The 20833-nt window shown below is 59.1% G+C and overlaps 8 protein-coding genes across 8 annotated transcripts; 2 read left to right on the forward strand and 6 right to left on the reverse strand.

Moving 5' to 3' along the window:
- Positions 1–2385: 2385 nt before the first annotated feature.
- P884DRAFT_267752 (phosphoribosyltransferase-like protein) lies at positions 2386–4033 on the reverse strand (the record flags this gene model as incomplete). The annotated part of the gene is made up of 4 exons (XM_069442140.1): positions 2386–2769; positions 2823–3004; positions 3175–3204; positions 3304–4033. 4 exons carry the CDS (start codon positions 4031–4033, stop codon positions 2386–2388), a joined length of 1326 nt encoding a protein of 441 aa, XP_069300290.1.
- Positions 4034–5001: 968 nt separating this feature from the next.
- Positions 5002–5913, forward strand: P884DRAFT_238466 (RNA polymerase Rpb4-domain-containing protein). Its single transcript, XM_069440084.1, has 2 exons — positions 5002–5365; positions 5446–5913. Exons 1-2 carry the CDS (start codon positions 5234–5236, stop codon positions 5824–5826), a joined length of 513 nt encoding a protein of 170 aa, XP_069300291.1. The 5' UTR covers positions 5002–5233; the 3' UTR covers positions 5827–5913.
- Positions 5876–6784, reverse strand: P884DRAFT_238470 (P-loop containing nucleoside triphosphate hydrolase protein; the record flags this gene model as incomplete). Its single annotated transcript, XM_069440085.1, is given in 3 exon segments — positions 5876–6181; positions 6196–6466; positions 6607–6784. 3 exon segments carry the CDS (start codon positions 6672–6674, stop codon positions 5876–5878), a joined length of 645 nt encoding a protein of 214 aa, XP_069300292.1. The 5' UTR covers positions 6675–6784.
- Positions 6785–6954: 170 nt separating this feature from the next.
- On the forward strand, positions 6955–9055 carry P884DRAFT_256500 (pseudouridine synthase). The gene has a single exon (XM_069441068.1). The coding sequence runs from the start codon at positions 7049–7051 to the stop codon at positions 9047–9049; it is 2001 nt and encodes a 666-aa protein (XP_069300293.1). The 5' UTR covers positions 6955–7048; the 3' UTR covers positions 9050–9055.
- Positions 9056–9202: 147 nt separating this feature from the next.
- P884DRAFT_187407 (GPI-GlcNAc transferase complex, PIG-H component-domain-containing protein) lies at positions 9203–9523 on the reverse strand (the record flags this gene model as incomplete). Its single annotated transcript, XM_069437356.1, has 1 exon — positions 9203–9523. A coding segment is annotated over one exon (321 nt), but the record flags the coding sequence as incomplete, so codon positions are not given.
- Positions 9524–10553: 1030 nt separating this feature from the next.
- Positions 10554–10879, reverse strand: P884DRAFT_218889 (uncharacterized protein; the record flags this gene model as incomplete). The annotated part of the gene is made up of 1 exon (XM_069439388.1): positions 10554–10879. A coding segment is annotated over exon 1 (180 nt), but the record flags the coding sequence as incomplete, so codon positions are not given.
- Positions 10880–11847: 968 nt separating this feature from the next.
- P884DRAFT_193491 (uncharacterized protein) lies at positions 11848–17273 on the reverse strand (the record flags this gene model as incomplete). Its single annotated transcript, XM_069437762.1, has 4 exons — positions 11848–16246; positions 16330–16641; positions 16729–16855; positions 16916–17273. The coding sequence occupies 4 exons, from the start codon at positions 17271–17273 to the stop codon at positions 11848–11850; spliced, it is 5196 nt and encodes a 1731-aa protein (XP_069300296.1).
- Positions 17274–19188: 1915 nt separating this feature from the next.
- P884DRAFT_319234 (uncharacterized protein) lies at positions 19189–19853 on the reverse strand (the record flags this gene model as incomplete). Its single annotated transcript, XM_069445349.1, has 3 exons — positions 19546–19853; positions 19281–19324; positions 19189–19219 (listed from the first exon to the last, which is right to left on the reverse strand). Coding segments are annotated over exons 1-3 (233 nt in total), but the record flags the coding sequence as incomplete, so codon positions are not given.
- Positions 19854–20833: the final 980 nt, after the last annotated feature.

Below are 20833 nucleotides of genomic sequence, written 5' to 3' on the forward strand. Positions count from 1 at the left end.
AGGCCGGAACTCGTAGAGCCCGAGGTCGGCAGGCGGCGCGGGGGGGCCGGGCGGGAGGTGGTGCCCTTGGCCGCCATTTCTCTCTCTCTCTCTCTCTCTCTCTCTCTCTCTCTCTCTCTCTCTCTCTCTCTCTCTCTCTCTCTCTCTCTCTCTTTTTCTTCCCTCTCTCTCTCTCTTGATCTCTTTTTCTTCCCTTTTTCCTGATCTATCCCTCTCTTGAGCTTTGGATCTTGATCCTACTCTGACCTGCTTGCTAATGTCTAAGGGGGTGTGTGTAACAGGACCGGGATGGGTCTGATTAGGATTGGGTTGGGGAAAAGGTGGAACTCCCTTGTCGGCGTAGTTTGTAATCCGTGGATCCCGATAGAGCGTTGTTTGTCTTTTATCCAGGGTGGATAGGTACTGGGTACAGAGTATGTACGTCCGTCCGTAGTGTACGGAGAGTGTACAAGTAAACCAGCCCACTACTGCAAGCGTGGTTGTACTGTATGTACAGGGGAAGGATACGTAAAGGTAGGGAGGGGCGCCAGTCTAGGAAAAATCAGGTAATGATAAGAATAGAATACTGATAATGGCAAAATATTCTTTTTTCTCCCCTCATAAGTAAAGAATAAAACCCGAACACCAATGACAATGTGGAAATGATCAATGATGACGAATTGAGAGATGGAATGCGAGGGAACAGCATAACTGGAAAAAATGCTGATTTCTCGAAAAACTAGCGATGAGCCATGGACGTTAGTTGGCTGCGGTAAACTTGCAGCAGTGCTGCGTGGATGCGGCGCGGGGGACGGGGTCTCTTGATTACCGCGTAGTTGGTTCTTTCCCCATTCTTCATTTGGCTTTGCGGAATACGGAAAGGCATGCTGTGATTGGATAGCACGTTTGGTGTAACTAGTTAAGTGCCGGGTAACCGCGAAGGACCGCGGCAAGACCGGCTCTTTTTGTTCACTGATCAATACTAGCATTTTTCATTTCAAGTGATGGTTCTGCCAAAATTTTGTGCTGCTTTGGTCTGTGGCCAGACCGTACACTGTCCTACCTGAAGTACCTTACATACACCAGAAACACGGGTAGGATAGTCTCTGCTGTGGGATCGGAAGTGAAACTGGGACTAGCTACGCCGTTTGTTGGGTACGTTTCAAATCTCGGTTCAGGTGTTCGTGCTTCGTAATGTAGCCTGTATTGGGCGTGCGAATGCCACACACAGCACATGTTCGAGGTCCCTAGGCGCGATGCCGTACATGTACAGTACTGTACTGTACCAGCGGTCATTGCCTCGGATCTGATGCTGCCACCCACGGTAGTGTGTTACTAGTACACCACAAGCAATTCACAACAAGATAGCCAACTTCTTGAACATTCCCTCGTCTACTAGAAGCTCACTTCACACTGGCGTACTTTGAGGCACACTACTTGAGCCCCACCGCGCCAAAGCACGAAACGGCTTTACATTAGCGTACAAAGGCACGTTATTCCAGTGTCTCGATTGAATGCCAAGCCGGACTACCGGGGCCAGCCGACCCCCCTGCACCGGGCCCGGATCCCGGGGGCTCCAACTGCCAAGCAGTCACGAGTGAGATCTCGGCTGCCGGACGCGTACGGATCCATAACTATATCTTGTCGATCACGAACAGACTCCTTGACGGGATTTGCACTCCGAAGACTGCGTTCAAGCAACCCGAAGTAAGCGCTTTGGCATCTTGCGAACCGATTGATTCTCCAACTTTTTTGTCGGTGCCTCTGTGATGTCACTCTGGACCTTCAACCCCAAGCACACGTGAACGACTTGCCACGCCAAGCGTTCGTAAATTTGTCCCCACGCTCAGAACAACAGTCACACACAGCGGGGCACAGAACCAACACAATCCCGCGTTGGGCAGACCTGCTCCATACAACAAGGAGCGGTGGAGGCCGCGGTAGACTGAACCTGGGCTCCTAATGAGTCGCAAGAGAGAGCGGCAGCACAACCGGCCACTACATCATTGCGGTATCCTCGATGGGAATGATGGGCACATGCATTGTCTGCATGGCTGTCTAGGTACCCGGCTGGTGACCACTACCAGCCCGTTTCTATCCCAGATATGGAGTCCTCGGCGATAGTAAGAGAGAGAGAGAGAGAAACAGCCCATACAAGCACACCCTAAACGCCAGTATCGAGAAACCCCCGGGCGTCAAGGAGAGACTCTCGTGTGGGTAAACGCCCCAAAGGCGGACATTCCACGGTGACCACCAATGCAGTGTCTTTTTCTATACTGTCCAAGGCACCAAAGACACCACCTGCAAAAGATGGACAGATAGAAAACGGGGAAGGAAAAAAAGCCAAATGTGATGTATGTGCGATGCGCACCTTTTTTTTTTATAGCCCAAGATCCATGCCATTGGTTAGTCGTAGTTGAAGAGGACGCTGATCGATTCGCCGTGGTGCACGCGCCGGATAGCCTCGGAGAAGATGGGCGAGATGTCCAAGACGTCGAGCCTGGAGCCCAGCAGCGCCTTGTGCTCGTCTTGCGGCACTGAGTTGGTGACGACCAGCTTGTCAATCGCCGAAGCCTTGACGCGGTTGATGGCATCTCCGCTGAAGACGCCGTGGGTGAGGAGTGCGTAAATCTTGGTGGCACCCTCTTTCTTGAGAAGCTTTGCCGCGCGCGTGATGGTGTTACCCGTATCTAGAAGGTCGTCGATAAGGATGCAGACACGGTCCGTTACGTTGCCGACAAGCATCATGCTCGCGTTTTGCCTGTCTGTGATCTTGGTGGGACGGCGTTCCTGCAGCAAGAAGGGTTGGTAAGTGGCCGAGAGGGGAAACAAGGAGATGTTACCTTGTGGATGAGGGCGAACTCGACGCCCATGCTGTCCGCAATTGCCGTCGCACGCTTCGCGCCGCCGGCATCGGGGCTGATGATGACGGCATCCTTGTAATTTGGTATGTTCATCTGAATGTACCGCTTGAGGAGCGGCCTGCCGTAGAGGTTGTCGACAGGGATGTCAAAGAATCCTTGGACTACGACCCGGTCAGGATATCCTGATGCCACCCACTACAGAAACACATGATGCTTGTGGGGGAAGTGACGCGAAACACCGGTGGTCCATGGAGGCGACGATAATCAAAACAGCAGACCCGACATCCTAACACCTTGGTAGGCTGGATCTGCCATTTTGCGCTACACGTACCTTGAGGGTCGTGCAAGTCCATAGTAATGACTGCAGATAAAAGGTGTTAGCAGGTGGTCTTTGCGAACTCCCAGTCGAAGGGTGGCAATCAAGGCAAAGAGAGGGAAAGAGGGGCACTGGCAGACATACCATGATCAGCACCAGCACAGGTCAAGAGATTGGCCACCAGCGTCCCGGCCTGGGCAACCCATTGCTTGTAACCCGGCTTTGCTTGGAAAACCCCGAGGTGGGACACGTTCTCGTAGTCGTGCGTCGTATAACTGCCAATGACGCCCGACGTAGGGGTCGCGAAACTCTGACCGTTTGCTCCAGAGTATGCCTCGCCGTTGGCGTGTCCGTTAGCCTGCTTGACGGGCGACATGGAGCTGGTGCCATTGGGCACAGTCTCCTTGGTCAGGCGGTTTGTGATGTCGGTGGCACTGACGAGCCCGGCAGTGCGGGGGACGCCAGGTGCCGGGGTGGCCGGGACACTCTCAAAGGTGTAGTCCTTCCTGCCGCTCTCCGAGCCAGCCTTGAAGAGAGGAGCACCGGCCTTCTTGTAGGGCAGGTCGGGCTGCCTCGAGTAGGGGAAGAGGGGCAGGACGGCCGTGACCCTGCGGGCCGAGCCGGTCTTGCAGGCCGAGATCATGATGCACAGGTCCATGAAGTGGTCGTTGAGCGTACTCCCGTTGCCGCCAAAACCGGTCTGGATGATGTAGACATCTTTGCCGCGCACCGAGTCCTGAATCTCGCAGCGACTCTCTCCGGACGAGAACTTGGTCAGGATGCGGTTGCACGGGGGAAGAGCGAGAATGTTGCACACGCTCTCCACGAGCGCGGGATGCGAGTTCCCGCCGAGGACCACGATATTTCGGACCATAGTGGCGGCGCAATTGGCGTGAGCAGGTTACCCGGCAATTGAATGACGCGATCGAAGGTGAAGAGTAGCGGGGCAGAATCGGGGAAGAAGAGAAGGCTCGAAGGTGGCGGCAGGCAGATCCGCGTTTGGCGTGCAGAAAGCGGCACAACCAAACCCCGCGATGCGGATTGTTCAGGCGAGAGAAGAATCAGCGCCTGGACCAACCAAGCTGCACAGCCGATGCAACGCCGGCAACAGCAGCGCAGCAGCGGGTCAACGAGGCCCTTTGTTTGCTGTCGTTGGGTCCTGGGCGGTGGACGACGAGAACCAGGGCAGAAGATGCCTCACGCCGGTCGTCGGTCGCTAACAAAAAATTGCCGAGGAAACGCTAGTTATGCGCCTTAGGGCCACTGGATTTTGAGGAGGGGCCGAGCACGGCTAGGGGCGGGCGAGGGGTCACGGGCAAGGCTAGAGGGAGCAATAGGAGGTGAGATTTGAAACGGAAGAGGGTAGACGAAAAGGAAAAAAGGTCACAGCGGAATCATCTTCGACTCTGGAGACGACAGGTTTGAGACGAAGTTGACCAGAGGGGAGGGAAGAGCGAAATGCCGTCGGAAGCGGCAATGGATTGTGGTGTGGGTAAAGGTCGGTCCCGCGACAAGGTGTGGGCCGCCGCTTGACCGCGGGGCTGCCAGGAACTAAAACAAAAATTTCTCCTTTGCAGGCCCGGATGTTTGAATCACGCTCTCGCCTCGTGGTTTTGACCTTCTAGGGCTGGCATGGGACCAAGCAACCTGAAGGTACGTACCAGCCCGTTGGGCAATGACGATGCAAGAATTTTCTCGGCGGGGCAAACGGGCAGCCTTCTATTGGGCTGGGATGCCCAATTGGGACGTGCTCTGCATGTGTGGAGAGGAAGTGTTGGGGGGGGGGGGGGGGGGGAAGGCACTTTCATGTCTCGAGAGCTTCACCAGTGACCATCGCTCCGTAATAACGGTTCGTGTTTTCGTTACGGGGCATCGAAAAAAGACAGGGACCTTGATTTCGCATTTGTAGTTGGAGTGTAGTTGTCGGCAGACAAATCGGTTGGTCACGAGGCACCGAGAGCAAAAACAAAGCCGTAAGGCAACCATCCGACGGCCTCGCTGCTAACGAACCACAAAGAAGCTGCGGCAAGTCGTCTCATTTCCTAGAAGCGGCTGTGCAACCGTAAAGGACAAGATGAAGGTCCTCGAGTCGCAAAACGCGCTTCTCTCCAACTACGAGGTCTACCAGCATATCCTCGACCAGCGCCAGCGGAACAAGGCCCAAAACCGACGCGTTCCGGCTAATGCGCACCAGATCATGACCGAGGTTGGCGCTCACCCGGCAACGAACATGACAACGTGGTGTGCGTGTGCGTGTGTGTGTGTGTGCAGGCTGACTAGGAACAGGTCATGACCTACCTGACCACGAAGCCCAGCCCGCTAGAGAAACAGCAAGAGACCCGGGCATACAGCGCGGCGGCCATCAACCGCCTGTTTGAGAAGCTCCGCGAGGCCAACCTGCCGAGCGAGCTGACCAAGAGCGAGCTGCTTTCGATCCTCAACCAGCGCCCGTCATCGACTGCACTGTTGAGCACCGCCATTGAGGACATGGAGGAGCGGTTCAGCGATGAGGACCAGAACAGGATAGTGGACATCATCGCCGAGGTGCTTGGCCGGGACGAGCCCGAGGAGGCGGCGGACGAGGCGGCGGACGAGGCGGCGGACGAGGAGGGCGGAGGAGACCAGATGGATGCCGACGTCGCGCCCACGGTCGAGAACGGCTGCTAAGCCCCGATACTGAGCGCGCGCTCATTGAGTATACGCAGCCCCACCCGGCTCACATAACCGTGCAGCTGCCCTCGCTCTGCCCGCCGGCTGCGGTCGTTGTCTTGATGGCGGTGCTGCAGATGTCGTCAAATGCCTCGATCATCAACTCGCCGCTTACGGCCGAGCACTCGATGTACTTGTCGGCCCGCATTTCTTGTGCGACCCGGTATCCCTCCTGCGGATAGATGATGCCGTTCGGGTCATCCTCGGACCGCAGGTCCCGCTTGAGCCCCAGCACCACCACGGGGAGGGTGTCGCTTGTTGGGAACGTCGAACGGACTTCTTTGATCCACTGGGATGACGCTGTCAACTCCGGCTCGGTTCGCTTACTCTTTGGAGCTGGGAGGGGAGGATCTGGGTTGGCAGGGGACGCACCACCCGCTGGAGGTTGATGAGGCTGAGCCGCTGGCTTATGTCGTAGCAGATAATGACGAGGTCTGGTCGGAGGAGCCTCCAGTTCTCGGGGCTAGAAGTGTCATAGAACTCGAAGCGATACTGTCCCTTGCGAGTGCGGATGTCGAAAACAAACGGCTGGTCCCCGTCTCGAAGGAGAGCGAGGGGGGAGTTGGATCGGAGGTTCTGGCGCCCCCGGCTTATCCTCCTGCGCGGGGTCAGCCGCGTGTGCCCATATGTCCATACACCATAAAATGTTATGTGTCTTGTATGAATGGAAGAGAAAGGACGCATCTCCGGGACGGTCGGGGCGGCGACTCTGAGAGGCTGGTTCGAAAGGGTACTGACGATAGAAAAGTTGATTTCCCGCATCCCTCGTCTCCCAGCAACAGGATTGTGACTGTGTGTTCCTCCATTGTGATGATGCTTGTCGTCAAGTGAGCGTTGCGCAACGGATTCCTTTACCGGTGCGCTCCATGCGTCGGTAGAGAACGTACTTTATCACTCTCTTACTCGACCGTCCTTATCAGCAATCCGCAGAGCTTATCGCTCATGCCAAGATTCTGTTACGCAGTTGCAAGACAAGCACAAAGGAACAAAGTGGTAATAACGTTGAAGTGTGTACTTGTAATCCGCACAAAGGAACTTCGATCTTGCGGGGCCCACAACTGACAAAAGCTCACTTGGACATTGCTTCCACCTGCCGACACCTGCTGCGGGCGGGTTCAAACACTTGATAATTTGAAAGTGGGAAAGAGAAGGGGACCAAGTGTAGAGATTCCATGGCCCTATGAATGTTATTTCCAGGAGCGCTCGGAAGGCTCTCCCCCAAGCGCAAGGCCGATCTGTGGTCGCGCTGCTGCTGCTACGACCACCATCTCGAACCGCAAGCCGTGCATTTTCTTACCCACAATTGTGCCGCCGCTCAAGCTCATCCGCGGCCTCACAAACCATGACAGACAACCCCAACTATCAGGACTGGTCCAGAGACCAGCTCCTCGAGCGCATCAAGGAGCTGGAACAGCAACTCCAGCAAAATCCGCAGCCCGCCACAAAGCAACAAAAACAAGAAAACCAAAACCGAAAACAACAGCAGCAGCAGCCACAACAACAACAACAGCAGCAGCAGCAGCAGCAACCCCTTCCGCCTTCATCACCAGCTTCGACCCCGGCCGCATCCTCATCGACGGCACCTCCCGCGGGACCAAACCCTCCCAAAGAGAAGAAGAAGGCCAAGAAGGCCTCCAAGATCGACCCCTCCAAGTACTCGACCCGCCTGGTCGCCCTCAAGCTGGCCTACCTGGGCAAGCGCTATGGTGGGTTCGAGTACCAGGCCGGCGTGACGGTGCCCACGGTCGAGGAGGAGCTGTGGAAGGCGCTGGTCAAGAGCTGCCTGATCTGGCCCGACGACCCGGCCCGCGTCGACTTCGGCCCCTGGGAATACTCCAAGTGCGGCCGCACCGACCGCGGGGTGAGCGCCTTTGGGCAGGTGATTGGCATCCGCCTGCGGAGCAACCGGCCGGTGACGCCGGCACCGGCGGCAAAAAAGGAAGAGGAGGAGCAGCAGCAGCAAGGGGGCGATGTGGTCATGCGGGACCAGGGTGAGGGTGAGGGTGACGGGGGGAAACCGGCGTGGGATCCGATCGCGGACGAGATCAACTACCCGCGCGTGCTGAACCGGCTGCTGCCGCCAGACATCCGGGTGCTGGCGTGGGCGCCGACGCTGCCGGCCGGCTTCTCGGCGCGCTTCTCGTGCTGGGAGCGGCAGTATCGGTACTTCTTCACCCAGCCCGCCTTCACGCCGCTGCCGGCTTCGCTGGACCCGGAGGGCAAAAGGGGGGCCAAGGAGGGCTGGCTCGACATCGGCGCCATGCGGCAGGCGGCCAAGCTGTTTGAGGGCGTGCACGACTTCCGCAACTTTTGCAAGGTCGACGGCGCCAAGCAGATCACCAACTTCACGCGGAGGGTGTTCGAGGCGGACATTGTCGAGGTCAAAGACACGGGCTCGGCGCTGCCGTACCTGGGCCTGCCCGACTTCAAGGCGGAGGGTTCGGCGGACGGGACGGCGTACCCCAAGGTGTACTACTTTCACGTCCGCGGCTCGGCGTTCCTGTGGCACCAGATCCGGCACATGGTCGCCGTCCTCTTCCTCATCGGCCAGGGGCTGGAGAAGCCGTCGCTGGTGACGGACCTGCTGGACGTGGAGAAGTACCCGCGCAAGCCGAACTACACCATGGCCGACGAGGTGCCGCTGGTGCTGTGGGACTGCATCTTCCCCAAGGAGGACGGGCTCAAGAGCAAGAAGGCGGCGCTGGATGTGCACAACCCGGATGCGCAGGTCGACACCAACCTGCAGGACGCCATCGACTGGGTATGGCTGGGCGAGGACAGGCCGTCCAACCTGCACGGGCCGAACGGGTTGGTAGACAATCTGTGGGAGGGCTGGCGCGAGCGCAAGATGGACGAGCTGCTGGCGAACCAGCTGCTGGATTCGGTCGCGCGGAAGGCGAACCTCGGCCGCAGGCTGGCCGAGTCGGGCCTGCCGGAGAAGCCGAGCAGCAGCCAGCGGGTGTTTGAGGGCGGAAACACGGCGAGGGCGACGGGGACATACGTGCCGGTGCTCAAGAAGCAGCTCCTGGCCACGCCGGAGGAAGTCAATGACAAGTGGGCACAGAGCAAGGGATTCGCCAACGCGGAGGAGCTGGCCAAGACCAAGAACTGGCGGAGCGTCATCAAGGCGAACAAGACCGGCGGGAGCAGCAGCGCGGTAGACAGCAGCATGGACGAATAAAAAGCCGTTTCTCTTGATCATTATTATTCCCCTCCCCATTCCACTCCAGATCTTTTTTGAGAAATAAGAAGTAAACCCCCATCTAATAAGAAAACGTCAGATGACCTCGAATCACCCCTTCTCCTCTCCTCCTCCTCCTCCTCCTCCTTCTTCCCCCTCCATCAGACACCCCCTTATGCCCCTCCAGACGGCCTCGACGATCTTCCTCCGCGGCAGCGTCCCCGGGAATAAGACGACCACGTCCTCCTCGTCCTCGACGACGACGCACAGGTAGTACCGCACCTCGAAGCCGCGGAAGGCCTCGTTGATGAGCACGTCTCGGATCTTCTCGGTCGGGATGAACCTCGTCTGCGTCCCCCAACCCCCCCACCAGCGGCTCAAGAAGCCACCGCCGCCGCCGAAGCCGCCGCCGCCGCCGCCGCCGCCCGACGCGCACGTCTGGATGCCCAGCCCCCGCAGCACCAGCACCGACTCGGTCTTGTGCAGCCGGAACCGGCACGCCGCCGCGCACGCCGTGCCCGCGCACGCCGCCGCCAGCGCCCAGTCCGCCAGCGGCGCCGTCGCCTCCGCCAGCAGCGCCCCCGCCCGCGACAGCCGCGCCGCCGTCAGCACCGCCGCCACGCAGGCGAGCAGGTCGCCCCCGAGCAGCAGCGCCAGCGGGCCCGCGTCGTTGCCGTTGCCGCCGCTGTTGTTTGTGCCGTGGTGGCTCGTGGCATGCCCCAGGTGCTGGTGGCCGGTGATGGTGGTGTTGGCGGTATTGGTGGTGGTAGTAGTAGTAGTGGTGGTGGTGGTGGTGGTTGGTGGGGGGGCCTCGGTGAAGAAGAAGCGGGAGTAGAGGGCCAGGACGGAGGCGAACACGAGGACGACGCGCAGGAGGTGGATGGCGAGCAGGAGCAGGCGGAGCGGAACGGTGAGCGGCGGGCAGGTGGTGACGGTGAACTCGGCGGTCGTGGGGGACGGCCGGCGGATGTAGAGGTGAGGGGCGGTTGTGAGCATGGCGGCCCAGTTGAGCTACCCCAACTTCTCTGCCCGTGTATTCTATTTGTTCTTTTTCTTTTTCCCTCTTTCCCTCCTCCCCGTCTTTCTTCTCCCTCCTTGTTTCTCTTCTTTCACTTCTTAGGCCGAAGGGGGGCAAGCTTAAACCGTTTCAATGGTCCCCTTCAGCAAAGTGTAGTGTTCTCGCTGGACGTCTGCGGGTGTAGCGGTCACAAAAAGCCGGGCGCATATCACCGCCGATAATGCAAGGTTGCCATCCTTTGAAAACGAAACGCAAGTCCCGCCGTTAGTTGTGAGCAAATGCGCTGCTAGCTCCTTCCGAGCTGGATATCAATCGAGGGAAGTTGCAGGAACGGGACCGCGCCAAGTCGCCGAAGCCAAAGTGGGGCGGGAACAAGCTAGGGAACGTGGAAATGAATCGAACCCTAACCCTTGACTTTCTCCCCGAGGTCCTGTCGGTACTATATGTATTAGATCCACATGCCGAATTTTCCGACTGTAATGGTCAGTTTGGTTTAGGAGGCACTCGATTTTCTCGCAGCCTCTGTCCCATTTCCATAAGAACCCTCCAGCGGCGCCCAGCACGAATCTCGCGGTGGCCACCCACTCGCACGGGAAGCCTGCGATCGCTGCGCGTGGCCCTAAGCAATGAAGATGACACTTGAGGGAGGTTTCACTCTGCAGAGACATCTTCACCGTCAGATGGCGCGCTGGATGACGATCGCTGGGGGCTTGGGGTAGAGCGGCGAGATGGGGATGTCGACTCCCATTTTTGCCGCACTTTTTTGCATTTTCGAAATTTGCTCAGGCGGTTCCAATCGAGCGACTATGCGTGTATGAGTTTCATTTTCCTAATTAGCATCGTCATAGAGTGAGTGGGAAACCAGGTTTGCGCGGTTCTTGCACCCCAACAAGTCAATAACGAGACAGTGAACAAAAACACCAACGTTCCAACATTTACCATCTGCCATCCACTATCAGCTATATAGCACCCATTACAATATCCAGCAGTGTAAAATTTAAAAAGTCTCCGCGGTCGAATCGAAACACCGTCCAACACACTGCCGCGAGGCAACAATGTAAGCTGATCATCATCCCCTCCTTTCCACCGCTGCTCAGCACAGTCAGGCAGGCATTGACGCATCAACCACCACCACTACCACCACCGACTTTTGTTGCCCTTTGCCCTTTGCGATCGCTCCCACGTTGCCCGCGATTTTCGGGAGGTTCGGGTATGGATTGTCCAATCTTGGTGTCCACGCTCACCCATCTGTCACGGCGTACAGTAGCAAATCCCGTCACATACATCCCTAGGTATGTTTCTCATAAAATCATAAGACGAGCAAAAGGAGGAGGAAGGCATCCCAAAAAAAAACCGTGGAAAAGAGAACAATAAAAAAGGAAAAAAAAATGAAGACGGGTAAAAATATTGAAACCAGAATGCAAACAAAATGTCCGATGCAAAGCCAAAAAAAAAAAAAAAAAAAAAAAAAAAAAAAAAAAAACAAGAATTGCTACGAATATTCGAGGGGCAGAGCAAGACAAGAAAGAAAGAACAGGCGTCCTCCCCTTTTACCACCGATGGCCTCGTGCTTCCGGAACCATTAACCATTTCCCCCCACCTCCTCTTCACCTCTCTCCACTGTCATTGCTCAGACGCAACCGGTAAACCGCGGAACAATTCACTCCTCTTTCAGTCATTTGTACCGTTTTCGTGTTGTCACGTCATCATCCCCCGGGGACGGGACCCAACCCAACCCAACCCAAAGAAAAAAAAAAAAAAAAAAAAAAAAAAAAACCACTCAAATCATCTCGCTCTGGTGCAGCCCGGTACGGTACTCGTTCCTCCCCTCCTGCTGCGCGACTTGCGCCTGCACCTGCTGGTAGACCACCTGGTTCTGCGCGCGGTAGTTCATCATGCTCACGGGCGGGATCTGCACGCTCTCGTACGGCGGCGCCGCCGTGCCCACCGTCATCATCTCGGGCGGGGGCGACTTGACGACCGCCGACGACGACGCGCGGCTGCGGCTGGCCGACCGCATGCGCTCCGTCGCCCGCGTGATGCGCGCACCGATGCTGTTGTCGACGCTGCTGCGCCCCCGGTTGTGGTTCTGCCGCGGGTTGGGAGGCGAGATGATGGGCACCGTGGACTCGCTGACGGGGATGGCGGCGGGGATCGGTGGAGGCGGAGGTGGAGGGGGTTGTTGATGTTGTTGTTGTTGTTGTTGTTGCTGCTGCTGCTGCTGCTGCTGCTCGGGCTGGTCATCGTCCATGACAATTTCAATCAAGCCCGAGCTACCACCATAGACGACCGGCTTGGGCCCGCTAACGTGCGGAAGGGGTGCCGGAGGTGGCGGCGGGGGCTGGGCCAGGTGCTGTAGCTCTTTCAGTACGGGCGGGGCGGGCGGCGGAGGTGGCGGAGGAGGCGGCATGTTCGCATCGTGCGAGGGTCTCCGGCTCGGGGCAGCGGCGTTCGCGTCGTGTGACGGCCTTCGTCCCGTGGGCGTCGGGTTCATGGCCGAGGGACGCCTGGAGTGGCCTTGGGGCTGGACCAAGTCTGCAGGCGGGGCGGACATGGACCTCCCGATCTGGGCTGCCACCCGAGAATTGGCCGGCGGGGGCGGAGTGTAGACCGTCGACGGGAGGAGGAGGGGAATATCCTCATCCTCTATTCGCTCCTTCTCGGCGGTCCCGGGCGATCGTCTGCTCTGCGACTCACTCTGCGACTGCGCCGGCGCGGCCGGCGGGGCCTGGGAGAAGCTGGTCGGCATCGGCGGGACGGGAACCTTGTTCCTGCTCGGCTCCGACTCCATCACCAATCGCATCGCCCTCGGCGTCGCCGGCAGCCCCATCGCCGGTCCGTTGCGGTTCGCAAACATGCTCCTCCCGGCGTTGGCATCCACGCTCGCGCTGCGTGACGGAAGGTCCTCCTTCTTCGGGGGCACGTACGTCGTGCTGGGAAGCTCCATGAGGGTGGGTCGCGTGCTGTTGTTGGTGGTACCGTTGTTGTTGGTCCCCGGCCCGGGCGTGATCTCGCTGGGGTGCAGGATCGGCGGGGCCGACGGCCTCCTTGCCAGCGACTTCCGGCGGGCCTCGAGTTCGCGTGCAGCCGCCTCCTTCTTCAGCTGTCTCTCGTCCTTGATGACCTTGAGGTCTCCCGCGCTGTCCGTGACGAGCTGCACGGCTGCCGCCGGGGTCTGCATCGGGACGCCGGCCTTGTTGCGCCGAGAAGAGCTCTCGGATCCGGCGTGCGACGTAGTCCGACGAATATCGGACCTCTCCCTGCCCGACTCCCGGGTCGACCATGCGCTCGACCGAGCCGAGACCGGAGAGGCCATGGCCTCTCCGCGCCGAGCGCTGCTGTTGCTCCGGTTATTCCTCTGCCGGAACCTCTCCTGATCCTCAAGCGCCCGTCGATAGTCCTCCTCCTCGTCGTCGTCGTCGTAATCGTCGTCGTCGTCGGGCGCGTCGTCGGAGGCGTAGTGGTGCTGCAGGTTGCTCGCCGACATGGGCTGCGGCGAGGACGGTGACCTGTTCGAGGGCGGGCCACGCGAAGCAGAGCGGCCACGGAGCTCCAGAGAAGGCGGGAGGTGGCGCTTGCCTGGGCTGCGGGCGCGACTCGAACCGCGGCCGTTTCGGCTGGCCGTGCGGCTGGAACCCCTTACGCGGGACCCGTCGCGGTTCGCGTATCCCACCTTTCTCACGGTGCTCGGCTGGCTTGACGGCTCCAGCTCGTCGTTGGAGTCATACATCGGCCTGTTCCCGGAACCGCCCTGGCGCACCTGGTGCTGGTGCTGGTGCTGGTGCTGGTGCTGGCCCTGGTCCTGGTCCTCCTTGGGCGTCACCAGATTGATGAGATCCTCTGGCGACATGGGCACCGGTGACTTTGGTGAGCGCTTGCCGCCTTTTGGCGTGTAGTTCCGCGTCGTGGCCCGGCCGCGATCCAGCGACTTGTCACGGCCGTCATTGCGCGACAGGCTGGCGTCACGCGCGTGCCGACCGTCCCGGCTGCCCCCCCGGGTCTTCTGTCGGGTCTGTGCCGCGTCCAGACTGTGGATGTACTCGTCTAGGCTTCTTCCATGCTCGCGATGGTGCCCGCGCTGGCTCCTTGCCGCGCTCGAGGCCGCCGACGCCATGCTCACAGAGCTGGCCACGGACCCTGGCCCTTTCCGCCTGGACGGCCAGTGGTACCGGACGGAGGAGTTTGCTGACGGCTCCGGCGACGTGAGGTCCTCCGGCAGCGAATCCTGAAACGAGGGGAGGGACAAGTCGACGCCTTCGGGGATCCGATTGCGAGACCCGTTCCTCTTGGACCTCCCCCCTTCCATTAGAGCAGCCACGGCTGCTGGCGAGGGAGACGGGGGCGGGTGTCCCTTCGCCTTGTCCTTCACTAACCTGGGGCTAGCCGTGTTCGGCCGCGCCTGCTCGAGCCTCTTGATGGCGCCATCCTGCGCCTCCTCCGTCGACCGGAGCGCGTTGGCATGAGGATCCTCGGGCTTCCGCATTACCGACGAGGTCAGCAGATCTCGACCGCCGCCGCCGCCGCCCGAATCGGGAGCCTCGCCGATCGAAGGCAGGCGTTCGCGACCGAACCCGTGCGCGGGGCGGGCGGTGGCCGGTGTGTTGAACTGGCTGCGGTTTCCTCGCAGGATGGCGGTGGTTGGGTCGGCACCGCCAGGAGAAAGAGCCGAATCCAGGATGGGGGTTGCTGCGCCGGCGATCGGCGTCCTTCCGTCGTCGACGTTCCTCGTGAACTTGTTTTTGACTTGGCCGTCAAAGGAAGTGATGAGCTTCAGCGACGAGTTCTTGGCGATGCTCCTCTGCGGCCCGTGGTTCACTACCGGAGGGGAGAGCGGAGGGCTGGCCAGCTCGGGGACCGTCTGGGCGATGCTGGGGAAGGTGAGCTGTTGGGCGGACGGGGAGGTCCAGGGCTCGGTCGACTGGCGGCCGGTACAAGCAAAGCACCGGATGGCGAGTTGCTGCTGGCCGTGCTGCACCGCCCACTCGCCCCATTTCTTCACGATCTGTTCCTGCCGTTCCCAGGCCGAGGGGAAGAAGAGGCAGGTAAGGATGAGTGCCTCCATGTACTTCTTGTGCGAGACGTAGATCTCGATGGCGTCATGGTGGTCGCCCATGCCCACCATGATCGTGGCCGCCGTATGGACGTCGCCGCTCTCCAGGAGTCGCTGCACGTAGGCGCGGCCCAGCTTGTATTGGGATGCCTGTCCGCCGATGCCGCTCAGTGCTAGGATCATCCAGTCAGACGAGGTCATGTTCTCCGAGCCCATCGCCATGATATCGGTGCTCATGTCGCCCAGCCACTTGGCCAGCAAGATGCGGCTCGTCGAGCCCAGGGGGTGGCGAGACATCTCGTCCCGAACCAGTTCGTCAACTTCCTTGTGCCAGCCAAAGATCGTGCTGAGCATCTGCCGCCGCAGGTCGTCGTTGGTCAGACGGCCGTGGTCGGAGGACGGGGCCTTGTACGGCACGTCGGCAAGGCGGCTCTTTGTGAACTTGAACAGGTCGACGGCTCGCGTATCCTCGGGACTGCGCGGCACCTCGTTGCGCAGCCTCGAGGGCTTGCGTGCAGAGTGGTAATGCGAGCTCCCCATCGACATGGAGCTCGTCGTCGACAGAGATTCCCCCTCTCTCCTCTCCCGAGGTTGGGTGCCCGATCGGAGCGACGAACCGGTCGAGATGTACGTGTTTTCGGTCATGGTCCGCGAGACGGTAGACGCCGGATACCGCCTCTGCGCCATCTGGGATGTCGAGGAGGAAATCGACACCGTCGAGCGGGAGATGTTCGATGTCGGAGTGGCGGGACGGTACATCTCCGTGTCCGATTCGTTCTGGAGGTAGCGTGCCAGCGGCGACCTGCCGTCTTCTTCCTGGTCCGACATATCGGACGGACGGAACGCGATCTCGACCTGGGATTCAGACTCGGACGCGTTGCTCGGCTGGCTCTTATCTTCTGCCTCCAGCGAGATGGGAGGAGACGGCGGGAGCAGGTTCGCCGGGTGTTGGACGTTCTGCACAAGCATGGCCGGAGCGTTGAGGTCGAACTGCTGGGCCGTGTTGTTGGCTCCGAGCGTGAAGAGCGTGGCGCCGGGGCCGTAAACGGCCAGGCCACGAACAGTATCGAAGGTAGGGATCGTATCGTACGTGACATGCTTCGTTCGCACGTCCCATGATATTGTCTCGCTGCAACCTTGTTTAGCAGAGGGAGGGCGGAGGAGGACGATGCAAGGACAGGGCCGGGCCGGGCCGGGCCGGTTGGCACTCACCCTTCCGAGTACTGAATGATGCGGCCGTTCTTGGACCAGCCCATCCAATTGGGGCCCGGGATGTAGTTTTCTGTCCTCTTCAAGATGCGCACGACCTTGGCTCCGTCTTCCGCGTCGTGGGTCTTTGACACACTCCAGACACGGAGGTCGCCGTCGTTCGTCTGCACCGCCAGCATATCCGATTTCGACCGGGAAGATGAGGCATGCCATGCTAGGGTCACGATGGGAGACGGGCCCCTTGACGTGCTAAGATTGTGCAAGATTGTGAACCGTGGTTGGAGCGTCGCGATCAAAAGCGAACCGTTTTGGTAACTGAAGAAAGGGGGGTTGGGGAGGGTTCAGATCGCGTCAGCCTCGAGTTCGCCATTTCGCCCGCGTGAGGTAGACTGGAGAACATACCCGATGGCAAAGGTCCTGCAGTCGGCCGCCGGTGAGATGGCGGTGATGGGAATCTGGTCGATCGTCCTCGCGGAGAGGTGCTCCGACGTCGTGGGCTCGAAAAGGATCACGTTGCCTTGGGTATTCCCTGGGTCCGCCGTCAGCCAAGCCCCTCACAGCAGCGGAAGCGGTGGCACGTCGCACTCACCAAAGGCGACATTGCCGTTGCGCATCCAAGCGGCGCATGTGAGATTCTCATAGGACGCGAATCGGGCGACTTCGTCTCCCGTCAGGAGATCCCACACAATGGCCGTCTGCCCCGCGTCGTAGCTGACTACCAATCTCCCCGCCCCGATGTCGCTGTGGTTGTCGACGGCCAGCAGCTGCACCTCCTCCGAGTGTCGTGCAAACCGTCTCTCGATCGCGAGGGTGTCGTAGTGGCAGCACACCACCGAGGTCCCCTGAGCATAGAGGAACATGGACGCGGTGGCGGCGCATGGTTCGAAGTAGCGGCCAACGTTGCCGGGCTTCGGTGGTGCCATGGCGTAGCCGTGCAATTGGGCCATTCGTCCCTTCTCGCGGGCGGCGGTGCTCGACCCAGCACGGCTCCGGGAACTATGACGACCGGCGGCAGACATGCCGGGCAACGGGGACGGGCTAGATATGTCCTCGATCCTCGATCTCCCTATTCACGAAATGGCGAGAAGCCACCTACCTCCAATGTGTGTTAGTCGGCTGCTTGCATTCCTGCGGTCCGGCGAGATAGCTGCAGCCGGACTGCACCCCAACCTTCGAGGGGGGGCAAACTTCTATCGCATCAGCCGGTAGAGCAACCGGCAGCGTGCCGGAGGCGACGAAAGTAGGGAGAAACAGACAACGTACCGATCGGAAGGTAGAATAACGCCTCCCGGACGTGGAGCGGCGAACCAGGGCAGGCGGCGAGGCTACACGATCCGACCTGAATTCAAATCATCACATGGGACGGTGCCTCCCGCTGTGAGTTTCCGCAACTCGTACGTTCCTCCACGTTCCGTACGCCTAAACAATCCGAGCGTTGAAGGCTCCGTGAGGCATGTGTCGACGAGTTGGCGCGGGTGTGGCCAACCGTTACGGCTGTCGTGTCCCGGGATGCCGGTGCGGGCGATGGTGAAGCGTGTTTGTGTTGACGAAAGAGAGGGTGAAGGCTGCCGGCACAGTACGGCAAGGGAGGGTGGAAGGGAAGAGGCGGGTTTGAGACGAGGGCCGGGAATGTATTGGGTCGGCCGCAGTACTGTCGCACTGAACGTGTCTCTCTTCGGGGGGGGCAAGGGGGGTAGGGAGGGAGCCGCCGTAGACGCAGGGGAGAGAGGGGTGTGGGCGGGCTGAGCTGTATGGGGGCGGCAAAGATAAGTCTACCGGCCTCGCCTCATTGACGGGAAACTCGTCTTGAGTTCCGTCCGGCGCCTGTTTTGCTGCAAAGAAATGGCTTTGGAGTGTAGCCAAGCGTCTCCTGGCCAAGCGACACCAGTGTATGTGTGTTGCTTGCGTGTGCGCGTGTGAGCGGATCGAGTGATTGCACCAAAACCAAACCAAAGAGAGTCCGGGAGGCGTCCGAAACTGCGCCTCCTTGTTACCGCGAGAGTTCTCGCTCTCTATTTTTTTTTTCTTTTTTCTTTTTTTTTTTTTTTTTAGACTCTCCGGTGTAGAGTATGCACGATGTGCGTTAGCAAAATATCGGGAACATCCAGAGGCAGATGGGAAAAAGAGGAAGAGAAGTATGAATACACTGTTGCCACGAGGGTGTGCCGGAAAATAAGACAAACCCCAGCCATCCGCAGGCGCTTAAATCGGATGTGTTCGACCCGGCCACTGGACGAGCCCTGGGACACATCCACTATAAAGATCAGAACGGCCCTCCTCCTGCTCTCTCGTGCGTTATTCCGGCTCTCAACTGCCTCTCTTCGCTTGCACCCACCGCGCGAATCTGAGAACAGGTGCGGGCCGACCGGGGCCAAGGGGGAGGGGAGTTCTGTGGTCCTGCGTTGGGTGTGCTGCAAGGAAAGGCAGATGGCAAGATGCGCATGGACTAGGGCGGCACTAGCAGCCGGGGTGTTCTGTCGAGTAGCAATGCGGCTTGCACCTGGGCTGGACGAGACCCTGGTCTGCAGGAGCAGAGAGTGACTTCGATCTGGCGCTGTCACTGGTGGGAGGTCCAGTCGCGCCGACTCGACCAGTGCTTTGCAGCGGTCCGCATCAACTGTGGTTGGCTCGCAGCAGCCGGCGAGCTAGTTATGTTATGTATGTATGTATGTACAGTACTGTACGGATGTGCTTGGGGATGGGTAACCCATCGATTTTGGCCGCTATTCTGGACTCTCCTTTCCGCCCCATGTGAGCTCGTCAAAAGGCTCATGACGAGAAGAATTGCATGGGGGCTGTTGATTGACACGGCCCACATGACTTGCTCCCAATCTGTGCACCTTTGGCATTTGCCAATATTTACTTTTTGACCTCGTCGAGCTCGCCTCTTGCTCTGCCGGGAGGGAGGGCGACCTCAGAGGGACGAAAGAGGGACGAACGAGGGACGAACGAACGCTGGGCCCGTCTCGGGGCCGAGCGGCCGTGGTGTGGCGCGACCCTAGCTCCATCGCAATGGGTACTGTGTGTGCAGAGTAAATGGAATGCGAAACATGGCTGATGGTAACCGTCCGGCGTTGCGGATTGGGCAGCAGGCATGACGCAGGCATGTCCCGATGCGGCCCGTCTGAGTCTCGAGGTTGCCGCCGCCCTGGTCGTAGCGCACGAGATATTATTACCTCCAGGAACCTGGGCTGTTTCCAGCGGTGCCTTACTTGTAACCGTGAGGTTGCAACGATCTGCAGGCGGGATATCTGCCCCGCGGCAGCTGTGCCGCCGTTTATGGTCGGGGGGAGGTGGGGGGGGAGAGGGTGCGCGCAAAGTGCTCTTTCCTCGTCGCCCTTCTTTCTCCGCTGCGTCAACATTTCGCCGCCGGCCATTGTCTCCCTGATCCTCGGAATATCTGACCGGCGGATCTTGAATCAGACGACGGTCTGGGAGTTGCCTCCCGTTCGTCTTGCCTTCTGCATCAATGGGGTATTCCTGGCACTCTGCGACTTATTGAAGATTCAAGATGTGGTTGGCTGTGGAGTTTGGGGGGGGAGGGGGGAAGTGGAGAAGCACACCTGAGGGCAAGGGTCTTAAGCGCCTGGTCTGGCGATTGGCTGGGAAATCCTTGCCGTGCAGCCAATCACGGCTGCTATCACCGTGCTGGCAGGGGTGCGCTTGCTATCCCTAGTGTACTTGGATCTTGCGATAACGTCCTTGCCGTATTATCCCATTGTCTTCGCCTCGAGTCTTTCAAAGTCTGAAGAACAATGGAATGGCTAGTGGTACTCGCCGTAGTACCAATAATACTAGTAATCACAAGACACGTGAAAGTTTAAGCGACAATGTGACGTTTCCTCTGCCTTTTTTTTTCTTCTGAAGTCGGTTTGTTTCACTGTTCGGATGTCTTCTTAAGTAAGTTCGTCGAACAGGTAAAGCTATCACTGACAGTTCACGCGCTTCCAATCGTAGGATGATGGGAAACTGTCGGGCCATCATGCCTTGAACAAGCACACCCCGCTCATCCCTCTGGAATGCCCCCGCCTTCAAAGGTTTGGCCTAGTTCGCAAGACCTGAACTGCGCAGCAGACTGTCTCTTGTCATACCTATGCGGTGAAGCCTAAGCTGCCGGAAGTCAATGGGGGAAAATACTGCTTGAATTCTGTGCTATGGATTACAAAATCTCTGAGACCTCTCAACCTGGATAATGCCACTTTCCCCCCCTCTTCCCTCCTCCCCTCCAACCTTCGAGGTGGTGTGTGCGACATACACTACACCCCACATTTCCGAGCTGCAGGTGCACTATTCTCTACGAAGCACCGAAGGATGGATTGCAGATGAGGTCGCATGCCAACCCAGCACTCCGTACCTCAGTGGGCTTTTCATTCCCCCCGGGTGGTGGTCGCTCTTCATGATTCGGTCCAGATGCCTCTGTGGTCTTGTCAATGAGAAACGCCGCTCTCCAATAACATCCAACAACACGTGCCCGCGGATCTCTGCCGCCGGCTTCGGTGCACCCACC

This window comes from Thermothelomyces heterothallicus (genome assembly GCF_042370625.1).
Source record: "Thermothelomyces heterothallicus CBS 202.75 unplaced genomic scaffold P884_scaffold_4, whole genome shotgun sequence".
Lineage (NCBI taxonomy): Eukaryota > Fungi > Ascomycota > Sordariomycetes > Sordariales > Chaetomiaceae > Thermothelomyces > Thermothelomyces heterothallicus.

Excerpts from the sequence above, each read along its gene's own strand:
- P884DRAFT_238466 (XM_069440084.1), top strand. The coding sequence starts at position 5,234 with ATGAAGGTCCTCGAGTCGCAAAACGCGCTTCTCTCCAACTACGAGGTC. Across the intron at positions 5,366-5,445 it reads CGCACCAGATCATGACCGAG|GTCATGACCTACCTGACCAC; the intron begins GTTGGCGCTCAC and ends GACTAGGAACAG.
- P884DRAFT_256500 (XM_069441068.1), top strand. The coding sequence starts at position 7,049 with ATGAATGTTATTTCCAGGAGCGCTCGGAAGGCTCTCCCCCAAGCGCAA.